This window comes from Dendrobates tinctorius, unplaced genomic scaffold, assembly GCF_039654945.1.
Source record: "Dendrobates tinctorius isolate UK_male_01 unplaced genomic scaffold, ASM3965494v1 ptg000138l, whole genome shotgun sequence".
NCBI classification, from domain to species: Eukaryota; Metazoa; Chordata; class Amphibia; order Anura; family Dendrobatidae; genus Dendrobates; species Dendrobates tinctorius.
In genome coordinates, this window is record NW_027361806.1 from 28,120,049 (window position 1) to 28,141,080 (window position 21,032).

At 49.8% G+C, this 21,032-nt stretch overlaps 3 protein-coding genes across 3 annotated transcripts in view; 1 reads left to right on the top strand and 2 right to left on the bottom strand.

Annotated features, from left to right (window-relative positions):
* LOC141048837 (spermatogenesis-associated protein 1-like) overlaps nucleotides 1–1,962 on the top strand; it is a 36,591-nt gene extending 34,629 nt beyond the window's left edge. The window contains exon 12 of the mRNA XM_073544909.1: nucleotides 1,607–1,962. Coding sequence (XP_073401010.1) covers nucleotides 1,607–1,711 — 105 coding nt within the window. The 3' untranslated portion in view covers nucleotides 1,712–1,962. The remainder of the gene's footprint in view (nucleotides 1–1,606) is intronic.
* Nucleotides 1,913–11,631, bottom strand: LOC141048838 (di-N-acetylchitobiase-like). The gene is made up of 7 exons (XM_073544910.1): nucleotides 11,455–11,631; nucleotides 9,792–9,930; nucleotides 8,127–8,335; nucleotides 6,715–6,886; nucleotides 5,750–5,847; nucleotides 2,551–2,712; nucleotides 1,913–2,475 (listed from the first exon to the last, which is right to left on the bottom strand). The coding sequence occupies exons 1-7, from the start codon at nucleotides 11,584–11,586 to the stop codon at nucleotides 2,290–2,292; spliced, it is 1,098 nt and encodes a 365-aa protein (XP_073401011.1). The 5' UTR covers nucleotides 11,587–11,631; the 3' UTR covers nucleotides 1,913–2,289.
* Nucleotides 11,632–14,451: 2,820 nt separating this feature from the next.
* Nucleotides 14,452–21,032, bottom strand: part of LOC141048876 (vitellogenin-A2-like) — a 47,791-nt gene continuing 41,210 nt past the window's right edge. The window contains 13 exon segments of the mRNA XM_073544965.1: nucleotides 14,452–14,711; nucleotides 15,103–15,255; nucleotides 15,478–15,637; nucleotides 16,209–16,306; nucleotides 16,580–16,674; nucleotides 16,954–17,140; nucleotides 17,578–17,713; nucleotides 17,890–18,028; nucleotides 18,522–18,664; nucleotides 18,741–18,953; nucleotides 19,851–19,961; nucleotides 20,200–20,247; nucleotides 20,557–20,970. Of these exon segments, the coding sequence (XP_073401066.1) occupies nucleotides 14,608–14,711; nucleotides 15,103–15,255; nucleotides 15,478–15,637; nucleotides 16,209–16,306; nucleotides 16,580–16,674; nucleotides 16,954–17,140; nucleotides 17,578–17,713; nucleotides 17,890–18,028; nucleotides 18,522–18,664; nucleotides 18,741–18,953; nucleotides 19,851–19,961; nucleotides 20,200–20,247; nucleotides 20,557–20,970 (2,001 nt within the window). The 3' untranslated portion in view covers nucleotides 14,452–14,607.

Sequence of the window (21,032 nt, forward strand, 5' to 3'; positions counted from 1 at the left end):
GCCTCAATACGGTGCAGTTGTCCTGTTCCTTTTGCAGAAAAGCACCCCCAAAGTATGATGTTTCCTCCACCATGTTTAATGGTTGGGGCAATGTTCTTTGGGTTGTAATCATCCTTCTTCCTCCAAACACAGCGAGTGGAGTCGATACCAAAAAGTTATACTTTGGTCTCATCTGGCCACATGACCTTGGTCACTGGTGAACTAACAATGGGCCTGTCCAGGTGCTGGTGTGAGCAGAGGGTTCTTACGTGCTCTGCAGGATTTTAATCCATGACAGTGTGGTGTTTTACTAATGGTAATGTTTGAGACTGTAGTTCCAGCTCTCTTCAGGTCATTGACCAGGTCCTCCTGTGTAGTTGTGGCTGATTCCTGACCTTCCTCAGAATCATCCTTACCCCACAAGGAGAGATCTTGCATGGAGCCCCTGACCAAGGAAGATTGACAGTTATCTTGTGTTTCTTCCATTTTCTAATAATTGCATCATCACTTGTTGCCTTCTCACCATGCTGCTTGCGTATTGTCCTGTAGCCCATCCCAGCCTTGTGCAGGTCTACAGTTTTGTCCCTGGTGTCCTTAGACAGCTCTTTGGTCTTGGCCATGGTGGAGAGGTTGGAGTGTAATTGAGCTCATTAGGTGTACAAAAGACACCTGTCCACACACTCAAACAGGTGCAATTAATCGAGGTAATGAGTGCAGAGTAGGAGGCTTCTTACAGAAACACTATCAGGTCTGTGAGAGGCAGAATTCTCACTGGTTGGTCGGTGATCAAATACTTATTTCATGCAATAAAATGCAAATTAATGATGTAACAATCCGACAATGTGATTTTCTGTTTAGATTCTGTCTCTCACAGGTGACATGTACCTACAATAAATTACAGACCTCTCCATTCTCTGTAGATGGGAAAACTTGTAAGATCGGCAGCGGATCCAATACTTATTTCCCCCCCGGGATCTGCACTAACGCATCCGTTTTTCTTCACTTTCTCCTTAGACAGATAAGAGGTAATAAATTAACGTGGCCTAAGACGAGACCTGGAGGCCGCAGGGCCGCCTCGTCACTTCTGTTCTCTTTATGGCGCTTACTGTTAATTGTTTGTCTTTATTGGACTTTATGACATTTTATTGAGGGTAAAACGGGTCGACTTGATTTCTTTTCATATGATTGTTTTGTCCCCTCGGGCCCTGAACCTGCAATGCTCCAGGCAGAACGCCATTATTCCATGAAGCCTAACCAAGGCCAAGATGGCAGTGATAAGCCCGCCCCCCAGGAGCCCCCCAGCTGCCATAAGAGCCCCCTGTATTGCATTTACATGGTAGAATAGCAATGATCGCCGCTCGCTCTGGTCGCTGCTGTTACAGGCAGATGCCGACTGTAACGCGGCTCCATACAGGCGGGAGGGGGTTAATAGGGAAAGTCACAATGCAGCGATCGGTGGATGATCAGGAGGGATTCAGCCTTGGTCACGGGGGGGGGGGGGGGTTGTCTGACGCCAATCATGGGGGCATTGTACAATGAACAGGGGTCCGCAGCTTTATCCGCCAGCCGCGTAGACTGTGTATTCATCCCAAAATGTAAAATTAACATCTTCTTTGCTGAATTGCAGATGAGGAAACAGGCGTCATCCGATCTGAACGTCCTGAAAGCGGAACTAGCCCAGAGGAAGTCTCAGTCCGGGCTGGGCAGCCCGCCATCGCTGTACGCACTGTGAGGCCCCATCCAGGCAGAGACGGCGCACGGTCACCCCATATTTATTGCTTTTCTACGTGACAGCACTTTTTTCCCGTGAGCAGAAAATATTTTGGAAATAAGTCTTTTTATCTATTTTATAGAAGGCTGCATGTCTGGGAAGGTCACTGCATAACGTACCGCCAGGACTAAAGCTTGAGGACACAAACACTGACTCTGGACATGCAGTTTGTTTGTTTTTTTATTTTGCAACATTAAAACTTTTGGACCTTAGCTTGAAATATCTTTATTGCAGCAGAACCTGCATAGGAAGAGTTAAACGGTCAGCACCTGTGGTCACCACTAGAGGGAGCACAAGAGCTCGCTGAATACTAGTAGTGTAGACTCAGTATGCAATAAGCTCCTGAGCTCCCCCTAGTGGTGGCCACAAGAGTGCAGAGACTAAAGTAATGAAGCAGTAAGGCGATTATGGCGGCATTGGGGGGGCAGATGTTTGAGCCTCATTTCTGCCAGTGCTTCAATCATCCCAGGTACGGCTGACGCCAGCATACTGCAGTCTGCACAGCAGCAGTCCTGCTCTCAGAGCCCCAGATGAGTCGATCATGGCAGTAAGGCTTTCCACATGGCTGCAGTCTGTTGTTGGGCTATAGGATCACTGGAGTAATCCAGTAGATCTCCATTCCACATACCGATGCCTCTGAGACCTAGTTCCTTAACATAAGTCGCCTTTAATGAAATGCTGTCCGGATCGTCGTACCAAACCTGGTGAAAGTCTCCCTTGGAGTCCTATGGAAACAAGAAGCTCGTTTAGTCCTCACCCAGGACGATGACCAGATCCAGGATGGAGGACGGAGCACGAACCTTATAATTATAAAATGGCGCTTTCTGCACGTCGTTCCATAATCTGCCGCTCACTGAATCGTTCACTTGCTTCATAATCGTGCGGAACGGCACCTGCCGGCCCACCGCGTCGCTGCACTCGGCCCCTCGAAATGGCTTCTTGGCTAATTTGCACCGATGATCCTGATAAGATCCAAAAAGAAATATTCTTTGATTATCAAAGGGTTTTCCTAAAATCTGAAGTTATCCATAGCGTGGGCAATAAGTTACTGATTGTCGGGGTCCGACAGCAGGAGCCCAAGACGGCGGGGCGCTGCCCTATAATCAATGGATCGGCGCTGCACATGCTCGACCTCCGCTCTAGTTATAGTCTATGGGGCGGCCGGAGAAGGCCGAGTACAATGTCCCAGAGACAGTGGATGGAGCGGAGGCCGAGTACAATGTCCCAGAGACAGACAGTGGATGGAGCGGAGGCCGAGTACAATGTCCCAGAGACAGACAGTGGATGGAGCGGAGGCCAAGTACAATGTCCCAGAGACAGACAGTGGATGGAGCGGAGGCCGAGTACAATGTCCCAGAGACAGACAGTGGATGGAGCGGAGGCCGAGTACAATGTCCCAGAGACAGACAGTGGATGGAGCGGAGGCCAAGTACAATGTCCCAGAGACAGACAGTGGATGGAGCGGAGGCCAAGTACAATGTCCCAGAGACAGACAGTGGAAGGAGCGGAGGCCAAGTACAATGTCCCAGAGACAGACAGTGGATGGAGCGGAGGCCAAGTACAATGTCCCAGAGACAGACAGTGGATGGAGCGGAGGCCGAGTACAATGTCCCAGAGACAGACAGTGGAAGGAGCGGAGGCCAAGTACAATGTCCCAGAGACAGACAGTGGATGGAGCGGAGGCCGAGTACAATGTCCCAGAGACAGACAGTGGATGGAGCGGAGGCCAAGTACAATGTCCCAGAGACAGACAGTGGATGGAGCGGAGGCCGAGTACAATGTCCCAGAGACAGACAGTGGATGGAGCGGAGGCCGAGTACAATGTCCCAGAGACAGACAGTGGAAGGAGCGGAGGCCAAGTACAATGTCCCAGAGACAGACAGTGGATGGAGCGGAGGCCAAGTACAATGTCCCAGAGACAGACAGTGGAAGGAGCGGAGGCCGAGTACAATGTCCCAGAGACAGACAGTGGAAGGAGCGGAGGCCGAGTACAATGTCCCAGAGACAGACAGTGGATGGAGCGGAGGCCGAGTACAATGTCCCAGAGACAGACAGTGGAAGGAGCGGAGGCCAAGTACAATGTCCCAGAGACAGACAGTGGATGGAGCGGAGGCCGAGTACAATGTCCCAGAGACAGACAGTGGATGGAGCGGAGGCCAAGTACAATGTCCCAGAGACAGACAGTGGATGGAGCGGAGGCCGAGTACAATGTCCCAGAGACAGACAGTGGATGGAGCGGAGGCCGAGTACAATGTCCCAGAGACAGACAGTGGAAGGAGCGGAGGCCAAGTACAATGTCCCAGAGACAGACAGTGGATGGAGCGGAGGCCAAGTACAATGTCCCAGAGACAGACAGTGGAAGGAGCGGAGGCCGAGTACAATGTCCCAGAGACAGACAGTGGAAGGAGCGGAGGCCGAGTACAATGTCCCAGAGACAGACAGTGGAAGGAGCGGAGGCCAAGTACAATGTCCCAGAGACAGACAGTGGATGGAGCGGAGGCCGAGTACAATGTCCCAGAGACAGACAGTGGATGGAGCGGAGGCCGAGTACAATGTCCCAGAGACAGACAGTGGATGGAGCGGAGGCCGAGTACAATGTCCCAGAGACAGACAGTGGATGGAGCGGAGGCCGAGTACAATGTCCCAGAGACAGACAGTGGATGGAGCGGAGGCCGAGTACAATGTCCCAGAGACAGACAGTGGAAGGAGCGGAGGCCAAGTACAATGTCCCAGAGACAGACAGTGGATGGAGCGGAGGCCAAGTACAATGTCCCAGAGACAGTGGATGGAGCGGAGGCCAAGTACAATATCCCAGAGACAGACAGTGGATGGAGCGGAGGCCAAGTACAATGTCCCAGAGACAGACAGTGGAAGGAGCGGAGGCCGAGTACAATATCCCACAGACAGACAGTGGATGGAGCGGAGGCCGAGTACAATGTTCCAGAGACAGTGGATGGAGCGGAGGCCGAGTACAATATCCCAGAGACAGACAGTGGATGGAGCGGAGGCCGAGTACAATATCCCAGAGACAGTGGATGGAGCGGAGGCCGAGTACAATATCCCAGAGACAGTGGATGGAGCGGAGGCCGAGTACAATGTCCCACAGACAGTGGATGGAGCGGAGGCCAAGTATAATGTCCCAGAGACAGACAGTGGATGGAGCAGAGGCCAAGTACAATATCCCACAGACAGTGGATGGAGTGGAGGCCGAGTACAATGTCCCACAGACAGTGGATGGAGCGGAGGCCAAGTATAATGTCCCAGAGACAGACAGTGGATGGAGCAGAGGCCAAGTACAATGTCCCAGAGACAGTGGATGGAGCGGAGGCCGAGTACAATGTCCCAGAGACAGTGGATGGAGCGGAGGCCAAGTACAATGTCCCAGAGACAGACAGTGGATGGAGCGGAGGCCAAGTACAATGTCCCAGAGACAGACAGTGGATGGAGCGGAGGCCGAGTACAATGTCCCGCAAACAGTGGATGGAGCGGAGGCCGAGTGTGTGCAGCTCCGAGCCACAGGCTTCTCCAGCGCCTCCTCAGGATTGCTGGGAGTCCCGCAGTCAGTGAGTTATCCCCCAACCTTTGTAATTAACCCTATAAATACAGCGAGAGGTGTAATGGGCCGAGATAATCACACCGGCATGTGATCTGCACATACAGATCGGATGGGTTGGTGGCTGCTCTTCTTGGATGGATCACATCATTATGTCAGAAATTAAGCCCAACGGTGGGGTCTCTGGTTGCCCAGTCGGATCTTGAGAGTTGGGGGTTCGTGCACCCATAATATGATACCCATAGTCAACCATGGAGCCCCCATTCCATCAGATATAGGGTGCGGTACAGAAGCACTATATGGCGACACACAAGGTCTACAGCGCATAGTATGGATGCACAGGGTCCCCGTCTCCAGTCCTCACGGGTCAGGACATATATCGGCTCCAGAAGGAGAATCCATCACTTCCAGGGTAACGAGATCCCCCCAATAATGGGACATCATACCTGTGTCAGGTTCAGGCAGCTGTAGTCGTAGCCATACCAGGGGACGCCCATCACCAGCTTCTTAGGATCAATGCTGATATTGATGAACTGCTCGTACCCTACAAGAGAGGAGGAAGATTTCTAAAACAAAGTACCAAAATGCAAGTGGAGAAATGAAGATGGAGGAAAAACGTCACACCCAAATCACACAGTCCTGACATTTTCTGTACAATTAAAGGGATTGTCCACCTTCGGCCAACCCAGCAAAATAAAGACAATGGCTGCTCAGCTCCGGTCCTGTGATCTAGTGTCAGGGACCGGCTGCAATCACTGGAGAACGCTTGTACTTGTGACAGTCTGTCACTGTTCACACGTCAGGGTTTCTGCTGACCGAGCCGTCCGTGACGAATCACAGAAACCTGGATGATGTCATCCAAGTGTCTGACCGTCAGCAGCACAAGCCGAGGTCTCGTGACCACATTGGACGACACGTGGCGCCATCTGTGCCGACTGGTTTTTACATAAATTGTTAGATCGGAAAAAAGGTGGAAATTTTTTGAATTAGGTCCATTGTTCCCAGACAGCAGAGACAACCAGGAAAAAATGAGAAACTCCTGAATGAAACATCCGAGCAGAGGTTCTCAGAGGATGTGGTGCCTCCATGGCCCTGAGGCTGCGGCGGTTCCCTGTGGATCTGGTGCCTCCATGGCCCTGAGGCTGTGGAGGTTCTTTGAGGATCTGGTGCCTCCATGGCCCTGAGGCTACGGAGGTTCTCTGAGGATCTGGTGCCTCCATGGCCCTGAGGCTACGGAGGTTCTCTGAGGATCTGGTGCCTCCATGGCCCTGAGGCTGCGGAGGCAGCCATCTGTCTGGAGGTTCCCTGCACGGCAGCGGCCAGACATACACTGGTCAGCAGTGCAGACCCAGATGTGTCCTCATCCACATCACACGGGCAGACATGGCATTCACACTGGTAGAGGACTGACCGGTGATGGTTTGGTTGAATGGCGCGTTGGCCCCAGCGATACATTCCGTCCAGATCTGGGATTGTTCATCGTAGGACATCACAAACAAGAAGTCGCACAGATCCGCTATGGCCGTATAGTTATAGCATCGGAGGTCGATGCAGGCGGGAGACCACGGAACATCGAACGTCACCTGCAACAGGGCGAATACAGGACGTGAGCGGGCGGCATAGAGGGGTGAAGTACACATCTGCCAGATCCTGGACCTGTTATACTGCTCAGGATTTCAGTCACTTTAGATCAATATCTGCAAACTGGAACAACGAGTGGAAAGATTGGCGCCATTTCTTAATTTTGGACTCACTCAGATTTGGCTTCTACGAGTGTAAAATAATTATCTAGATGACAGGAGTTCTATAAAGAATCACAGTCCTGGGCAGCGGCGGACAACCAATGGTGGCAGGCTATGCGGCTGATATGGGGCCCCATGAGTCGGGATGTCTATGGATGTAGATGAGGACAGTGAAGCCCCCGGAGATGGATGTGGGGGGCACATACTTTCTCCATATTAATGTCTATGGATGTAGATGAAGACAGTGAAGCCCCGGAGGTGGATGTGGGGGGAACATACTTTCTCCATATTAATGTCTATGGATATAGATGAGGACAGTGAAGCCCCCGGAGGTGGATGTGGGGGGCACATACTTTCTCCATATTAATGTCTATGGATGTAGATGAAGACAGTGAAGCCCCGGAGGTGGATGTGGGGGGCACATACTTTCTCCATATTAATGTCTATGGATGTAGATGAGGACAGTGAAGCCCCCGGAGGTGGATGTGGGGGGCACATACTTTCTCCATATTAATGTCTATGGATGTAGATGAGGACAGTGAAGCCCCCGGAGGTGGATGTGGGGGGCACATACTTTCTCCATATTAATGTCTATGGATGTAGATGAAGACAGTGAAGCCCCGGAGGTGGATGTGGGGGCACATACTTTCTCCATATTAATGTCTATGGATGTAGATGAGGACAGTGAAGCCCCCGGAGGTGGATGTGGGGGGCACATACTTTCTCCATATTAATGTCTATGGATGTAGATGAGGACAGTGAAGCCCCCGGAGGTGGATGTGGGGGGCACATACTTTCTCCATATTAATGTCTATGAGGACAGTGAAGCCCCCGGAGGTGGATGTGGGGGGCACATACTTTCTCCATATTAATGTCTATGAGGACAGTGAAGCCCCCGGAGGTGGATGTGGGGGGCACATACTTTCTCCATATTAATGTCTATGAGGACAGTGAAGCCCCCGGAGGTGGATGTGGGGGGCACATACTTTCTCCATATTAATGTCTATGAGGACAGTGAAGCCCCCGGAGGTGGATGTGGGGGGCACATACGTCTCTGTGTCATGTATGTAACACCGCATACCTGGGAGCCCGGGATCTCGGCGTGGAAAGCCTGTGTGGTCTCCTCCACCAGTGCGGTCAGGGCGTGGTATTCGGGGGTGTGCGGGAGCACGGGTTGCTCTATATCCAGATTAATCCCGTCCATATATTGAGCCTTCGCCAGATCCACTTTCTCGGTGATCCAGGCCGATCTCTTCTCTGGATCCACAATGTCCCTCAGTGGAACGTCGCCTGTAATAAGAGGGAAAGATCCACGTTTACGGAGGGAGTCCGGTTCTAGAACAGGATTGGACCCCGATGATTTGTGGGGTCTGTAACTCTTTCAGTGCTGTTCTCAGCATTGGGGGCTCTACATTTGAGCCCCATCTGTATCTAACCCCCGGGCAGAACATCACGGCGTGAGCTGCCACCGCGTCAGTCTAGAGACTGAGAGTCACAGCGGCCGAATCAGATGGAGCACACGAGCCCCGACGTTACGATCCAGGCTGCAATCAGCCATGATCTGGGCGCAAAACTGCGATGTGCAGCACGTAGGAGACCGCAGGGTGTTACCAGAGCCCCACATCATCGCCCCCAGGCAGCAGCGGTCTACGGACGGCCGAGGTTTCATTCTTAGCAATTGTCGGAGAAGATTTTATCTTCATGCCATGTTCCATACTCCCTCCCCCACACGGTTTATGGGCCTGTTCAGACTTGCGCAGTTATGATCCATGTGCACAACGAACGCTGTGGAGCAATGGAGGCGGACGGGACTGTTCACACGAGCGGCCGGCGAGATACGGCGCGCACTCGTCAGCTCGATTTCGCTGCCTGTTAATGTGTCCACAGCAATGTCAGCCCCTTACAGATGAGCCGGAACAACTGGTTGAACCATATAAAGTGCGATTGCAGGATTGTGCGGCTCGGACTCGGCGACTGTCTGGCCATAGAGTGTCCGTGCGACAGCGGCCGGACCCCCCGCAGCTGTAGGTCGCAGGGAGCTGAGCTATGAGGAGCCGTTTGATGCAGTGCCGGGCGGCTCCATTCGTCCGGAGACGTTGATGACTCGTGTTTCCTCTACGACGGATTCTCTCAATCTATGAACCCGTTTTCTACATTTATCACTTCTGGGAAATTAAACCACTAAGAAAAAAAAAAAAAAAAAAATAGAATTAAGAGAGCTGTAGAAGATTAGGAAAAGCCTGTCCTCTGCTTCCCCGAATCTCATCCCGCTGGTCTATGAGCCGCTTCTGGTAACGCAGCAGAGCCCCATTCACTTGGATAAGACGAAGCTGTAATACCACGTGCTGACCACAGGCAGGAGGGGCGCTGTTTCTAAGGAAAAAATAAGCCCCTTATTTTCTGATTATGTAAAAACCCATTAACACTTGATATGCTGTCACACTGAACTCCATGACTACTGTCCGTACACGCGTCAGTCACTGAGTATACAGGAGGCCTCAGTGGCCGCTTCTCATGCACTCCGAGCAGGTTCCCGGATGTTCGTTGCATTGGGGGTCGGGATTTCTGAGCTTTTTGCAACTCAACTGATCACAACTGATGGCAAAACAGATGCAAAAATCACCGGTGGCCACAAGGCCTTTCCCCATTTCACTCCCAGGCGCTGGTCCGCGTGGATCACAACGTTACACCAAACTGCGGGGTGAAGCCTGCACCGATCCGAAGCCCAGACAGGAAATAAACTCACCCTTCAGGACGAACCTCGCACCTCTGGAATGAGCAAAGCACAGAAGCTCCGGGTCATATGGAGCAAACAGGGCGACCGTGGTGACATGGGCCCAGTCATAGAACCTCCAGTTCTTCCCTTTGACATAAAATACATAAACCTGAACAAAGAGAAGAGAACAAGTCACGTTTATTTATGATGTGAAGTACCACTAACTGCCAACTGGGCGTCACCATTCGCTATGCCAAAGGGGCGTGTCCCTACACAGTCACCCTGATTAATCAGAGATCATCAAACTGTAGAGAACCCTTCTCCGGTGGGGAAAGGTAACACCCATTTGTCAGTTTAGTCTCACATTTCCAGGAGGGATAAGAAAATATCGACACAAAGCGGAGTCCTCAGAAGAGAAACTTCAAGATTCTTATTTCAAAGGGAATGATTGTATCAAGTAGGACGGACAAGTGTGGAGGGAGGAAGGGAGGACAGGTGAAGGCCGCCCTGGCTGGGATTGGGGCGAGTATACTCGTTAGGATCCGGTACTCGAATCCTAGCGAGTAAATTTCACTACTCGCCTCGCAATAGTCGGATCTCCCGCCGGCATGTGTCAGCCAATCACAGTAAAGCCACCGCCTTTTATGTTGTGGCATTACTGTGATTGACTGGCCGCGCAGCGTCCTATGTGTGTGCGGACTGCGCCGGGCCGATCAGGGGTCTGTGCGGGCACAGACCCCACACAGACCCCACAGAGCCCGCACAGACCCCCGATCGGCCCGGCAGAGCCCGCACACACAGCCTCCGCCCATTACTCGCATTTCCCATAGAAATACATTGGGCTCGTTACGAGTACAGCGAGTCCGCGTAGTTCACTACTCGCTCACCCCTACCGCCAGGTTTTGAGGAGACACCGGACCACGTCTGACGCCCTTTGCGCATCTTACATTGGTTTTTCGGGTGTTGTCCACTGTACAATCTATTGAGGCCGGAATCACGTGACCGTGTGTGAAGAGAGAAACTCGCAGGCGTCTCAGGACCGGAGCTGCGGCTGCACAGAAACACAAGCGGCTCCGGTCCCGAGTGCCGGCGGCAGCGCCGGGTGGTGAGGAGACTCGTGGGAGTTTCTTGCATCGCACACAGTAGTGTGATCCCGGCCTAAAAGGTATAAGGAGGAGGATAAACCTGCGCAGCGCCTCCGTTCCCAGCGCTGCGCCGCCCGCATCCCATCGTACGGAGGATGGCAGCCAGGGAGCAGTGTGATTTTTGGATTCTTGATCCCCTCTGTGGCCGATAGTAGCGGGGGACGACCCCTTTACATTTACCACTGAAACGGAATCAAGTGAGGATCACGGGTTATGGGCCTCGGCCCCTACAGGAATAGTCAGTCAGGAGTCCGCAGACTTCTCAGCCCTCGCACAACTCCACTACTGAGGTGTAGTGCGGTCACCCAGCTTTCCCAGAAGTAGATAGGACCGGGAATGGACGACACTTTATATCACATTGTATTTTACAACCTGCAGTGGAACATCCAGCGCTCTATATGTAACCTCACTCAGCACTACCCTCCTGATAACTGGGGGACCGCCACCTGGAATCAGGGCCTCTGTCCCTGCACCTCCGCCACAATCACTACAATCAGGAAGTGACACTGACACCTTGTATCACCCCCCACCGGACACACACACTGTACCTCAAAGTCCCGAGTCTCTGTGATGGGCTGACATAGAGCAGGGTCAGAGCAGGGGCACCCACACCAGCAGACAGGAGCCCCCACTATGAGGAGAAGCCCCAGCAGGGGGCGCCCAGCACCACACAGCCCCATCCTCACTGCACTGGAGTCAGCTCTGCTGCCTCACACACAGGGGTGGAATAAAGAGGAGGAGGAGGAGAGGGCCAGGGAGGAGTCAGGGGAGGAGATGGGTCCTGTCATCACCGAGATAAGGAGAAATGTCTGCAAACAACCAGAGGCAAAGCAGGCAGTAATGAATGGGACTGCATATAGACAGTGACTGCACCAGCAGAATAGTGAGTGCAGCTCTGGGGTATAATACAGGATGTAACTCAGGATCAGTAATGTAATATTAGTATGTACACTAGGGTGACCGCAAAAAATCGATGTCGGAATTTTGTCCGTCTGGACCCCACAAAACGATTCCCCTTTCCGGATATTGAGAGAGCCAAAATTTGAGCTCGATCAAACGACGTTAACCCGTGCCGCTCGTCGCTCAAAGTTTGAAAAAATCCAAATTGAGGTATTTTAAGATTTAGGTATTTTGTATAGTCTGTTAGACTATAAAGAATGTGACAACAACATTGCAGAAATAGCCCTGACCAAATTTTCAAACCATTTGTGGTATTTGAATGCAGAGTTGGTGGGATTCTCGTTTTTTGATCCCACCATTACAGACAATGAAAAGTTGTTAATGGCTAATAAATTGCTCAGTAGCACAGATGAACCATCAGAGCACGCTAGGGTTGTAAATCCAAAAGTTAGGAAAGAAAAATTAAAAGAGGTAGGAAGTAACCGACTTTAACGGCCTTCTGACAAAAGATGAAGAACAAAAGCAATATGTCCTGCAAGTTGTAAGCAAATGCCGAGCATTATATTCTGACGTTTCAAAAACTACTTTAACAAAAGCTCTAGAATAGATTAGATAACTATGTAAAATTATCAACTCATGTAGGTTAGCGTGCTCTGATGGTTCATCTGTGCTACTGAGCAATTTATTAGCCATTAACAACTTTTCATTGTCTGTAATGGTGGGATCAAAAAACGATAATCCCACCAACTCTGCATTCAAATACCACAAATGGTTCGAAAATTTGGTCAGGGCTATTTCTGCAATGTTGTTGTCACATTCTTTATAGTCTAACATACTATGCAAAATACCTAAATCTTAAAATACCTCAATTTGGATTTTTTCAAACTTTGAGCGACGAGCGGCACGGGTTAACGTCGTTTGATCGAGCTCAAATTTTGGCTCTCTCAATATCTGGAAAGGGGAATCGTTTTGTGGGGTCCAGACGGACAAGATTCTGACATTTTTTCCCCCCCGTATGAGATCCGGTCACCCTAATGTACACAGTGACTGCACCAGCAGAATAGTGAGTGCAGCTCTGGAGTATAATACAGGATGTAACTCAGGATCAGTAATGTCATGTATGTACACAGTGACTTCACAAGCAGAATAGTGAGTGCAGCTCTGGAGTATAATACAGGATGCAACTCAGGATCAGCAATGTAATGTATGTACACAGTGACTGCACCAGCAGAATAGTGAGTGCAGCTCTGGAGTATAATACAGGATGTAGCTCAGGATCAGTAATGTAATGTATGTACACAGTGACTTCACCAGCAGAATAGTGAGTGCAGCTCTGGAGTATAATACAGGATGTAACTCAGGATCAGTAATGTAATGTATGTGCACAGTGACTGCACCAGCAGAATATTGAGTGCAGCTCTGGAGTATAATACAGAATATATCATGGATTCTACAGATTCCATCTGTGTGCTGTCCATATTTAATATTGCAAAATTCTATGTACTATATTAGCTCTGCTGTAGTATGTCAGCTCTCTTATACTGTGTACTCTCTGTGTCACAACACAGCTGTCGGGTGACCCGAGACCTCCAGACATACAAAATATTCACTTACATGTTACAGAGGAATACACCTGGGTGTGAAGGTAGGGGAATAAACAAAAGCAGAGAGGGATAACAAAATACCACATATACAAACCAACCAACAGTCACTGATAACGCCTCCAACTCTCCTTCTCATATGAACTCCTCTCCCCCCTCTAGCCATGTAGCAAATGCTAGCTCTGACAAGGATTAGTAACAGAGGCCAGATTATAATGGGAAAAGGAGTGGCTAACCGAGCTCAGCTGTGAGCACAGGAACTTCCAACATGGCTGTTTAACCCCTGTTCTGTCAGAAGAAATAAATACATTTAAAATGAAGAAGTGCTTCTTCTCAGCGCCGGAGTAGGAGCAATTAGACGCTGTGGTCTTCTGGCTCCACACTGTCGCGATGACCCCGTGAAACTCTGCTTTTCTGCGTCAGCTCTGACCTCATTGCCGAGCAGTGTGTGATTATGGGAGTAGACTGTCTGTCATTACATGTCTGATGGAGGGTAACGCATCCTTTCATTTACAATACTGTAAGTTATGGAGGTGGAGTATCAGGGAGCTCTATGCCCCACCCATAGATCTTAACAGCTCATTTAAATAAAAGAAAAAAGTGGATATTTCTGGAGTAAGACACCGAATCGCAAATATCAAGGTGTCATGTTATTCAGCTTCCTATGACCTGTGGCCCCTATAGACTGCTCAGAAGGGGCGCTCACTGACACATTCCCTGCCCCCGGTTGTTGGCTGCGTTGATTGTGCGGTCTCGCTGTGGTAGACGACTAATGATCTGAGAGAATCTAGGGGAATGTGGACGACCAGCACGTCTCAGGTACAACAATGGCTGCCGAGCCGCTCAGTCCTGGACGTCACGTAGCGAGTCAGGAATGGAGGTGTCCATCGAGGAGGTTATGTGGGATCATGGCTCGCAGAGTCGGCCGACCAACACCAGAGCAATGCCAGAGATTCGCTCAGTGACTCCCGAGAGAAATATCTGATCAAAGCCCAGAATTGCAAAGAAACAAAGAAAAGATAAAAGGAAAACAAGGAAACGTCGTTGTGGATGCAAATATTTATTGAAAATTTCAGAGTTTAGGACGAAGAACTATACAGTTGGTTAGAAAGTGCGATTGGCTTGATTGGCGCTGACTTTACAGCTCATTCTTTAGTTTCTAGGTATTAACGAGAAGGGTCGGAGGCAGCGTCATCGACATTAAGCCGCACACTTCAGGGACTCGCAGGAGCAGAAGGTGTGCGCCTCGACTTGCACTGTGTAGTCTTCGGGTCTGTCAATCAGCGACTCCTCCTCTGCCAGATCTGGGATGAAAAGAGAAAGTTATAGTCGTGAGTCCACGTAAAAACCATACGGAGCAGGGGCAGAGGGACCATATGGGCCCCCAGGGGTCCGGCGGGTAGGTGGCAGCGACCAGCATGTCTATTAGACTGCATGTGAGTGTCATCTAGAGGCGTAATGGGGGCATGATGTCCAGCTAATGGGGGCCATATACTGCTGCAGTCACCTGCCGCACTTTCCTTCCCATAAACAAAAGTGAATAGGTAAAAAAAGATCTTATCGCACCATGGTCCCAAATCAGGACTAATCTGGCGTCAGACTGAGGCCTTAGTCCCGGACAGCAGTCCCTATACGTTGTGACTTCTGTGCTCCTATTAATTAGTGAGGCCACATTACTCGGGAATGATCACTTACCAGCAGATGTGCAGTGGAAGCCGACAGAGACGGGGGAGGTGGCTGATGGGGTACAACCTTTAGCGCAGCGCAGGACGGGGTGGATAGAGTAACATTTGCTTTCCTCCCTTTCTGGTTTCTCAGTCTTCACCAAAGAGCGATGAAGTTTGCAGACTGTAAAGTAAAGAGATTATTATATACCTCTCTGTGCCCTGGGTGTACGGTAAAGCTTCAGAAATCCTCACTAATATGGAGACATGAGAAACCGGGTCACTGCCTCCTAGAAAGTCAGCACACTCGTCCTCTGCTGCTGTCAGCTCTCCATCACTCTACTGGTCACTCTGCTCTGTCGCTGCACATTACAGGACTACATCAGAGCCGCTATGTATCACCCACCTCCGGTGCAGGCTTCCTCAGCCAGGATCCAAGAATGGCCAAAGCTTTCTTCGTCCTTTGCTACCGATCCGTCAGGCATCTTGAATTCCTGTTCTGTCTCATCATCGTGGTGGCCGCAGATTCCTCAGGTCTTGCCTCTCATCCATAGAGCTGTGCGAAGCTACAAAAGAAAAGGCAGATATTACTGGGATATCTGATAATATGGGGGTCTGCAAAGCCTCTAGGTAACCAAACCTGCACTACCATCACGTGGTCATTGTAAGGGTTAATGATACAAAATTGTGGCCTCAATCCAATATGACTGAATTCAACGGTCTACTAATCAGATGAGCCCCATGTGATCTATTCATCCGATGAGCTCCATGTGATCTATTCATCCGATGAGCTCCATGTGATCTATTCATCCGATGAGCTACATGTGATCTATTCATCCGATGAGCTCCATGTGATCTATTCATCCGATGAGCTCCATGTGCTCCACTTATCAGATGAGCTGTATGTGATCCACTCATCAGATGAGCTCCATGTGATCCACCCATTAGATGAGCTGTATGTGATCCACTGATCATATGGCTCTGTGTGATCCACTCATTGGATGGGCTCCGTATGATCCCATACTGGAACCACCAAACACTTAGATCCCGCATGGTCTTGCCTTACACGGACCGCTGAGGACACCCCAGAAGGCAGAGTCTCTAGATGTTCTAGGTGGAGACGTGCGGCTCCGTTACCTCGCTGGACTTTCCATCATACAGCAGCTCATCGATACCAAACTCTGGTGCAGAAAGCACAATTCTTCCGTCTCTCTCTTCAATTGTCACTGATGGTTCTGGAAGAATAACATGGTATAAGTGTTTGGACTCTGGTGGGGTTCAGTATGGACTGTGGTGCTTAGGGGATGTCATTTGTACACGGTATGGCGGTAATATTTCAGCACTTTCTGGTAATACTATTAACATTCTACATGGCGGTATTATTTCTGCATTATACGATGGTAAAATTAAAATGTTCTCTTTCCTCCTCACTTCATTTCCCTTTTTTCGTTTTCATCGATCTCCCCGTGTGGCTCGTGCGCTCCTTAGTTTGCTCTCGTCTCACTTACCCTGGCTGGGCTGATATGGGAGTCTGTCTCTGGAAATGTCAATGTTGTTCACCTTCACCCTGGGTTCTCCAGATCGGCTGTCCATCATAATTTCACTAGAAAAGAGAAGAACGTGTAAAGGAAAGAGCGGCAGCAGTGGCCATCACCGGCTGCTCCCGGCCACTTCTATCCATATTGCGCTCATCCCTGACGTCCTTCCTCCGGCCTTTGGCTGGGAGTTGTAGTCCAGCTCTGACCGGACATACCTCGTATACCTGATACGCTCCTATCAGATCCGTGTTCTGCCTTTCAATCAACCTTCTCTATAACATGACACGATACAATGCAGCACAATGTAACAATGTAGCACAAGGTCTTCGTGCAGCATTACTCACAACTCTCCCAGCTTAACGTTCAGGTCTTTGTGCTCTGGGTTCTCCTTGGATTTCTTGGCCATGATCAGGAACTTATTTTCTTCGGTGCAGTCCTGAGCGAGGACGTGGTAGCAGTGTCCGGGCATTGTGTAGTTGTAGTTCACGTCGTTGAATGTCGTTATCATGTTGTTGGACAGTGAGCAGCGTCCTGGAGGAGGAGTTTTTAGAGTTTTACAATATATTTCAAGCTTTAACAATTTAATCTCAAAATAATGTGTAACTGGGACCCTCCGTGATCGACCCGTGGGCCGAAAAGCCCAAAGATCGCAACTATCTCCAACTGAGTCCAATGGGAGCTGATAGGAATCGGCAGAGGAAGGACCAAAGATAGACCGGACCCCCAGAGCACCAACAGGTCCTCCAGTAGACCCACAATGAGAAAAAGGCCCACAAGGTCCAGCAGAAGACAAAGGAGGAGCCTTAGGGTGGTCCCACTGACCCCGAGGGTCTGCGCCTCTGGATATATTACAAATAACTTCAGGATTTTATTGATGTCCTAGAAGACCCCTGACATAGCCTGTGGCCCCCAGCCTGACGCTGGGAGGATATATGTGCTCAGAATGTAGAAGCCAAAACTAAACTCACCTTTCAGTCTGTCTGCGATCGAGTTGTGAGCATCAGCAAAGACATTCCAGGTCGGGATGGGAATGTCTGCGGGACGTGCGTGCCAGGCGGCAGTGAAGGCGGCGGGCAGATTCAGGGCTTGGTAGTACAGAGTGGCCTGCAATAAGTAAGCACATGCACATTGGCACTTCTCTAAGCACAGCGCCCCCTGGTTGTTAGGCTGTGCCTGGTATTACAGCTCAGCCGCACTATATTGCACCATCCTGCTCTAGTCGCATCCTAGGATGGGCGAGAATGATGACAGGCGGCTTGGATGATATGTCAGGAGGTTACCTGCGGTACATGGAAGACGACATTCATGGTCCTGGGGTTGGAGAGGGCCAGGATGAGTTTCGCCTGTCTGGATGGGTTCCTCTGGAGTCTTTCAGCGAATCCTAACATGAGGGCAGCTCCGGGGACATACCAGCTGACCCTGAAAATGGAACCAAAATTCAGGACAATTAAACTTACGTTTTATACAGATTTTATTTTTGTTGTTTTTTGTATTCACAATTGTTATAAATTATTACAGATTTTACCACATTCAGATTATATTTATGGTAATTTGTATTAAAATAACAATCAATTTTGTAAAGAAAATCTGCATCTCTGGTCCTTTGTCATCTACCAAGGAAGGCTTTGGGGTGGGGCTTGTAGAAATGGGCGAGGCTTACCAGAAGAGGTGGGGCTTGATTAAAGGGTGTAGCTTAGTGAATTGAGCATAGCTTTGCGAGGTGGGTGTGGCTTGGTGAGATGGGAGTGGCTTGGCACGCTTTTTCTGCACAGTCCCCAGCACCTTCAGCGGCACCATGTACTTGACCCGGTGGTGCATGCGCTGGAGGGCTCGAGGTGCCATAAATGTTTCTTCTGCACCTTTAGGAACGCTCATTGGGAAGAGCTAAAAGAAGCATTATTAATTCACTTACGCTTGTCCAACGGATTTCAGCTTGGATGGGATTCTTGGCCAGCTAAACTTCAGTCTGAGCGCTGGTTGACTGCCCCAACTCCCGGTCTCGGCCCATGCAGCGATCTTGTACTGTTGACAGTTCTGACCCCATTTCAGTTCGGCCTGGGACACAACAACGGCGTTAGATAATATGAAGAATACTGTGAGATCTATGGGAATACGATAAGATGCTTCTTACCTGGGCTTCGTGTTGGCTCTCCACCTGAGCGTTGATGCACGTTCTCCAGCGGCTCTCTCCAGTAATGTCCACCACATAGGCCTGAATCTTAGGCCTGGGTGAGTGATAGTCTTCATAGACAATCAGCTGGTAGCCCTGCTTCTTATGGTCGGCACGGACGGCCTGCAGCGTGGCCACCAGGCTGGGAGATTTGTGTTCACCGAGGAATCTGCCCTGAAATGAGATTAGATGTCGGTTTTACTCTTCCCGAAATTATTCCTCAAACTTCCATCACTTTGTGAGAAACCAAAAACTTTCCACCACGACCAAACATGATGGAGACCGGAGATCGTAGTCATCCAATGTGTCAGAAGCCTAAGAAGTCCTGGGGAAGTTGTACCAGGTTTATAAAAGGGATTCCTTGTAACAAAATAACACTTTAGGCTAAAAAACTTTAGTGTTTTACATACTTTTTCTATTCCTATCTGGGGCTAGGGTTAAGGTTTGCTCAAGGGTTAAGTTAGGACTCTGGTTATGAGTGGTGCTAGGGGTAGGGATAGGGTTATAAGTGGTGCTAGGGGTAGGGATAGGGTTATGAGTGGTGCTAGGGGTAAGGATAGGGTTATGAGTGGTGCTAGGGGTAGGAATAGGGTTATGAGTGGTGCTAGGGGTAGGAATAGGGTTATGAGTGGTGCTAGGGGTAAGGATAGGGTTATAAGTGGTGCTAGGGGTAGGGATAGGGTTATGAGTGGTGCTAGGGGTAGGAATAGGGTTATGAGTGGTGCTAGGGGTAAGGATAGGGTTATAAGTGGTGCTAGGGGTAGGGATAGGGTTATGATTGGTGCTAGGGGTAGGATTGGGTTATGAGTGGTGCTAGGGGTAGGATTGGGTTATGAGTGGTGCTAGGGGTAGGGATAGGGTTATGAGTGGTGCTAGGGGTAGGGATAGGGTTATGAGTGGTGCTAGGGGTAGGGATAGGGATAGAAGCAAGAAGAAAATGTAACAAGAAAGATAACAATGTAGAACTTTTTAGTTTTAAAGTTTTATGTTTGATTTCAGCAAAAAAAAAACAACAGAAAATAACAAGATTGTGAAAGGGCAAAGTATGATCACTACTCCCATCGTACTTACTCTTGCTTGGGGTCTTCCTGCGTATTCGCTGCTGCTACTGCTGCTGCTGCTAGAACTAGAGCTGGATCCGGACTGTGAGGCTCGGATACGGCCGGACATGGTCCTGACGCGCTGAGATAAAGGAGAATGATACGCAATCACATTGGTGACATTTGCTCCAGGACGGAGGCTTGCAATGAATACGGGGCCCCCTAGTTACACTGTGACAATATATAGACATGTGGATGAATTGCGGCATCCTGGCCTGGAATATTCTACAAACGTACAGACACGATGAAAAAGAAAAAAAATACGACTATAGTATTTACTTATTGAAAATCATACGTAACATGATGCAATAGTCCCGTACCTCTTCATTTGGTCTCTTAAATCGTAGTTCAAAGATTTCCCGATCATCCTGGAAAATGAACCAAGCACAGTGTAAATGAGCTGGAGGGGTCAAACAGCTTTGGGGCTTTTTTGCATTTAAAAGTAATGAATAGGATCAATAAATTGGATCTCATTCTGTTCCAGAAGCAGCGCCTCCGCTGTCTGTGGCTGGTATTGCAGTTTAGTCATATTCATTTCATAGTAGATGACCTGCAATACCAGACTCGGTCTATGGCCAGGTGGGGCGCTGTTTCTGGAGAAGAGATCCTTTTTTTTTTAATCCTGGACAATTCATTGAAACATTCTGTTAGTTAGTTGGATATCACGGGAATGGTACCTCATTTGCGTAGTGACGGGATTTTTGCTGTCTGTGTTTGTCTTGCTGATGGGCCGGTTGCTGGTGTTTCCTATCCTTTTGTTGTTGGCTTGAGCTGCTGCTGGAGCTGTCACTGTTGCTGCTGCTGGGGCTGTCCCTCTTGCTGCTGCTGCTCTGGCGGTGATTATGGCCGTCTTTTCTGTTGCTGCTATGACTGCTGCTGCTGTCGCTGCTGCTATCGCTGTCGCTGCTGCTACTGCTGTGCTTGGTGTTGTGCTTATGGCCATTCTGTGGCTCATCTTCCCATGAGCGATGTCCTTGTCCATGTGGCTTGTGTTGGTTGCTGGTTGAATGCCCGTGCTTGTGCGTTGCCTCATCGTCTTCTTCACGTACGTGTTTCCTGGCTTTGCGTGCACGCAAGGTCTGGTTTGCAGCCTGCAACGTCAAGTCATAAAAGGTCAGAAAATCTAATGCCACTTCCAAGGAGAAGGAAAGAG

Excerpts from the sequence above, each read along its gene's own strand:
- LOC141048838 (XM_073544910.1), bottom strand. The coding sequence starts at position 11,586 with ATGGGGCTGTGTGGTGCTGGGCGCCCCCTGCTGGGGCTTCTCCTCATA. Across the intron at positions 5,848-6,714 it reads ATTCAACCAAACCATCACCG|GGTACGAGCAGTTCATCAAT; the intron begins GTCAGTCCTCTA and ends CCTCTCTTGTAG. Across the intron at positions 2,476-2,550 it reads CGCCATTTTATAATTATAAG|GACTCCAAGGGAGACTTTCA; the intron begins GTTCGTGCTCCG and ends TTGTTTCCATAG.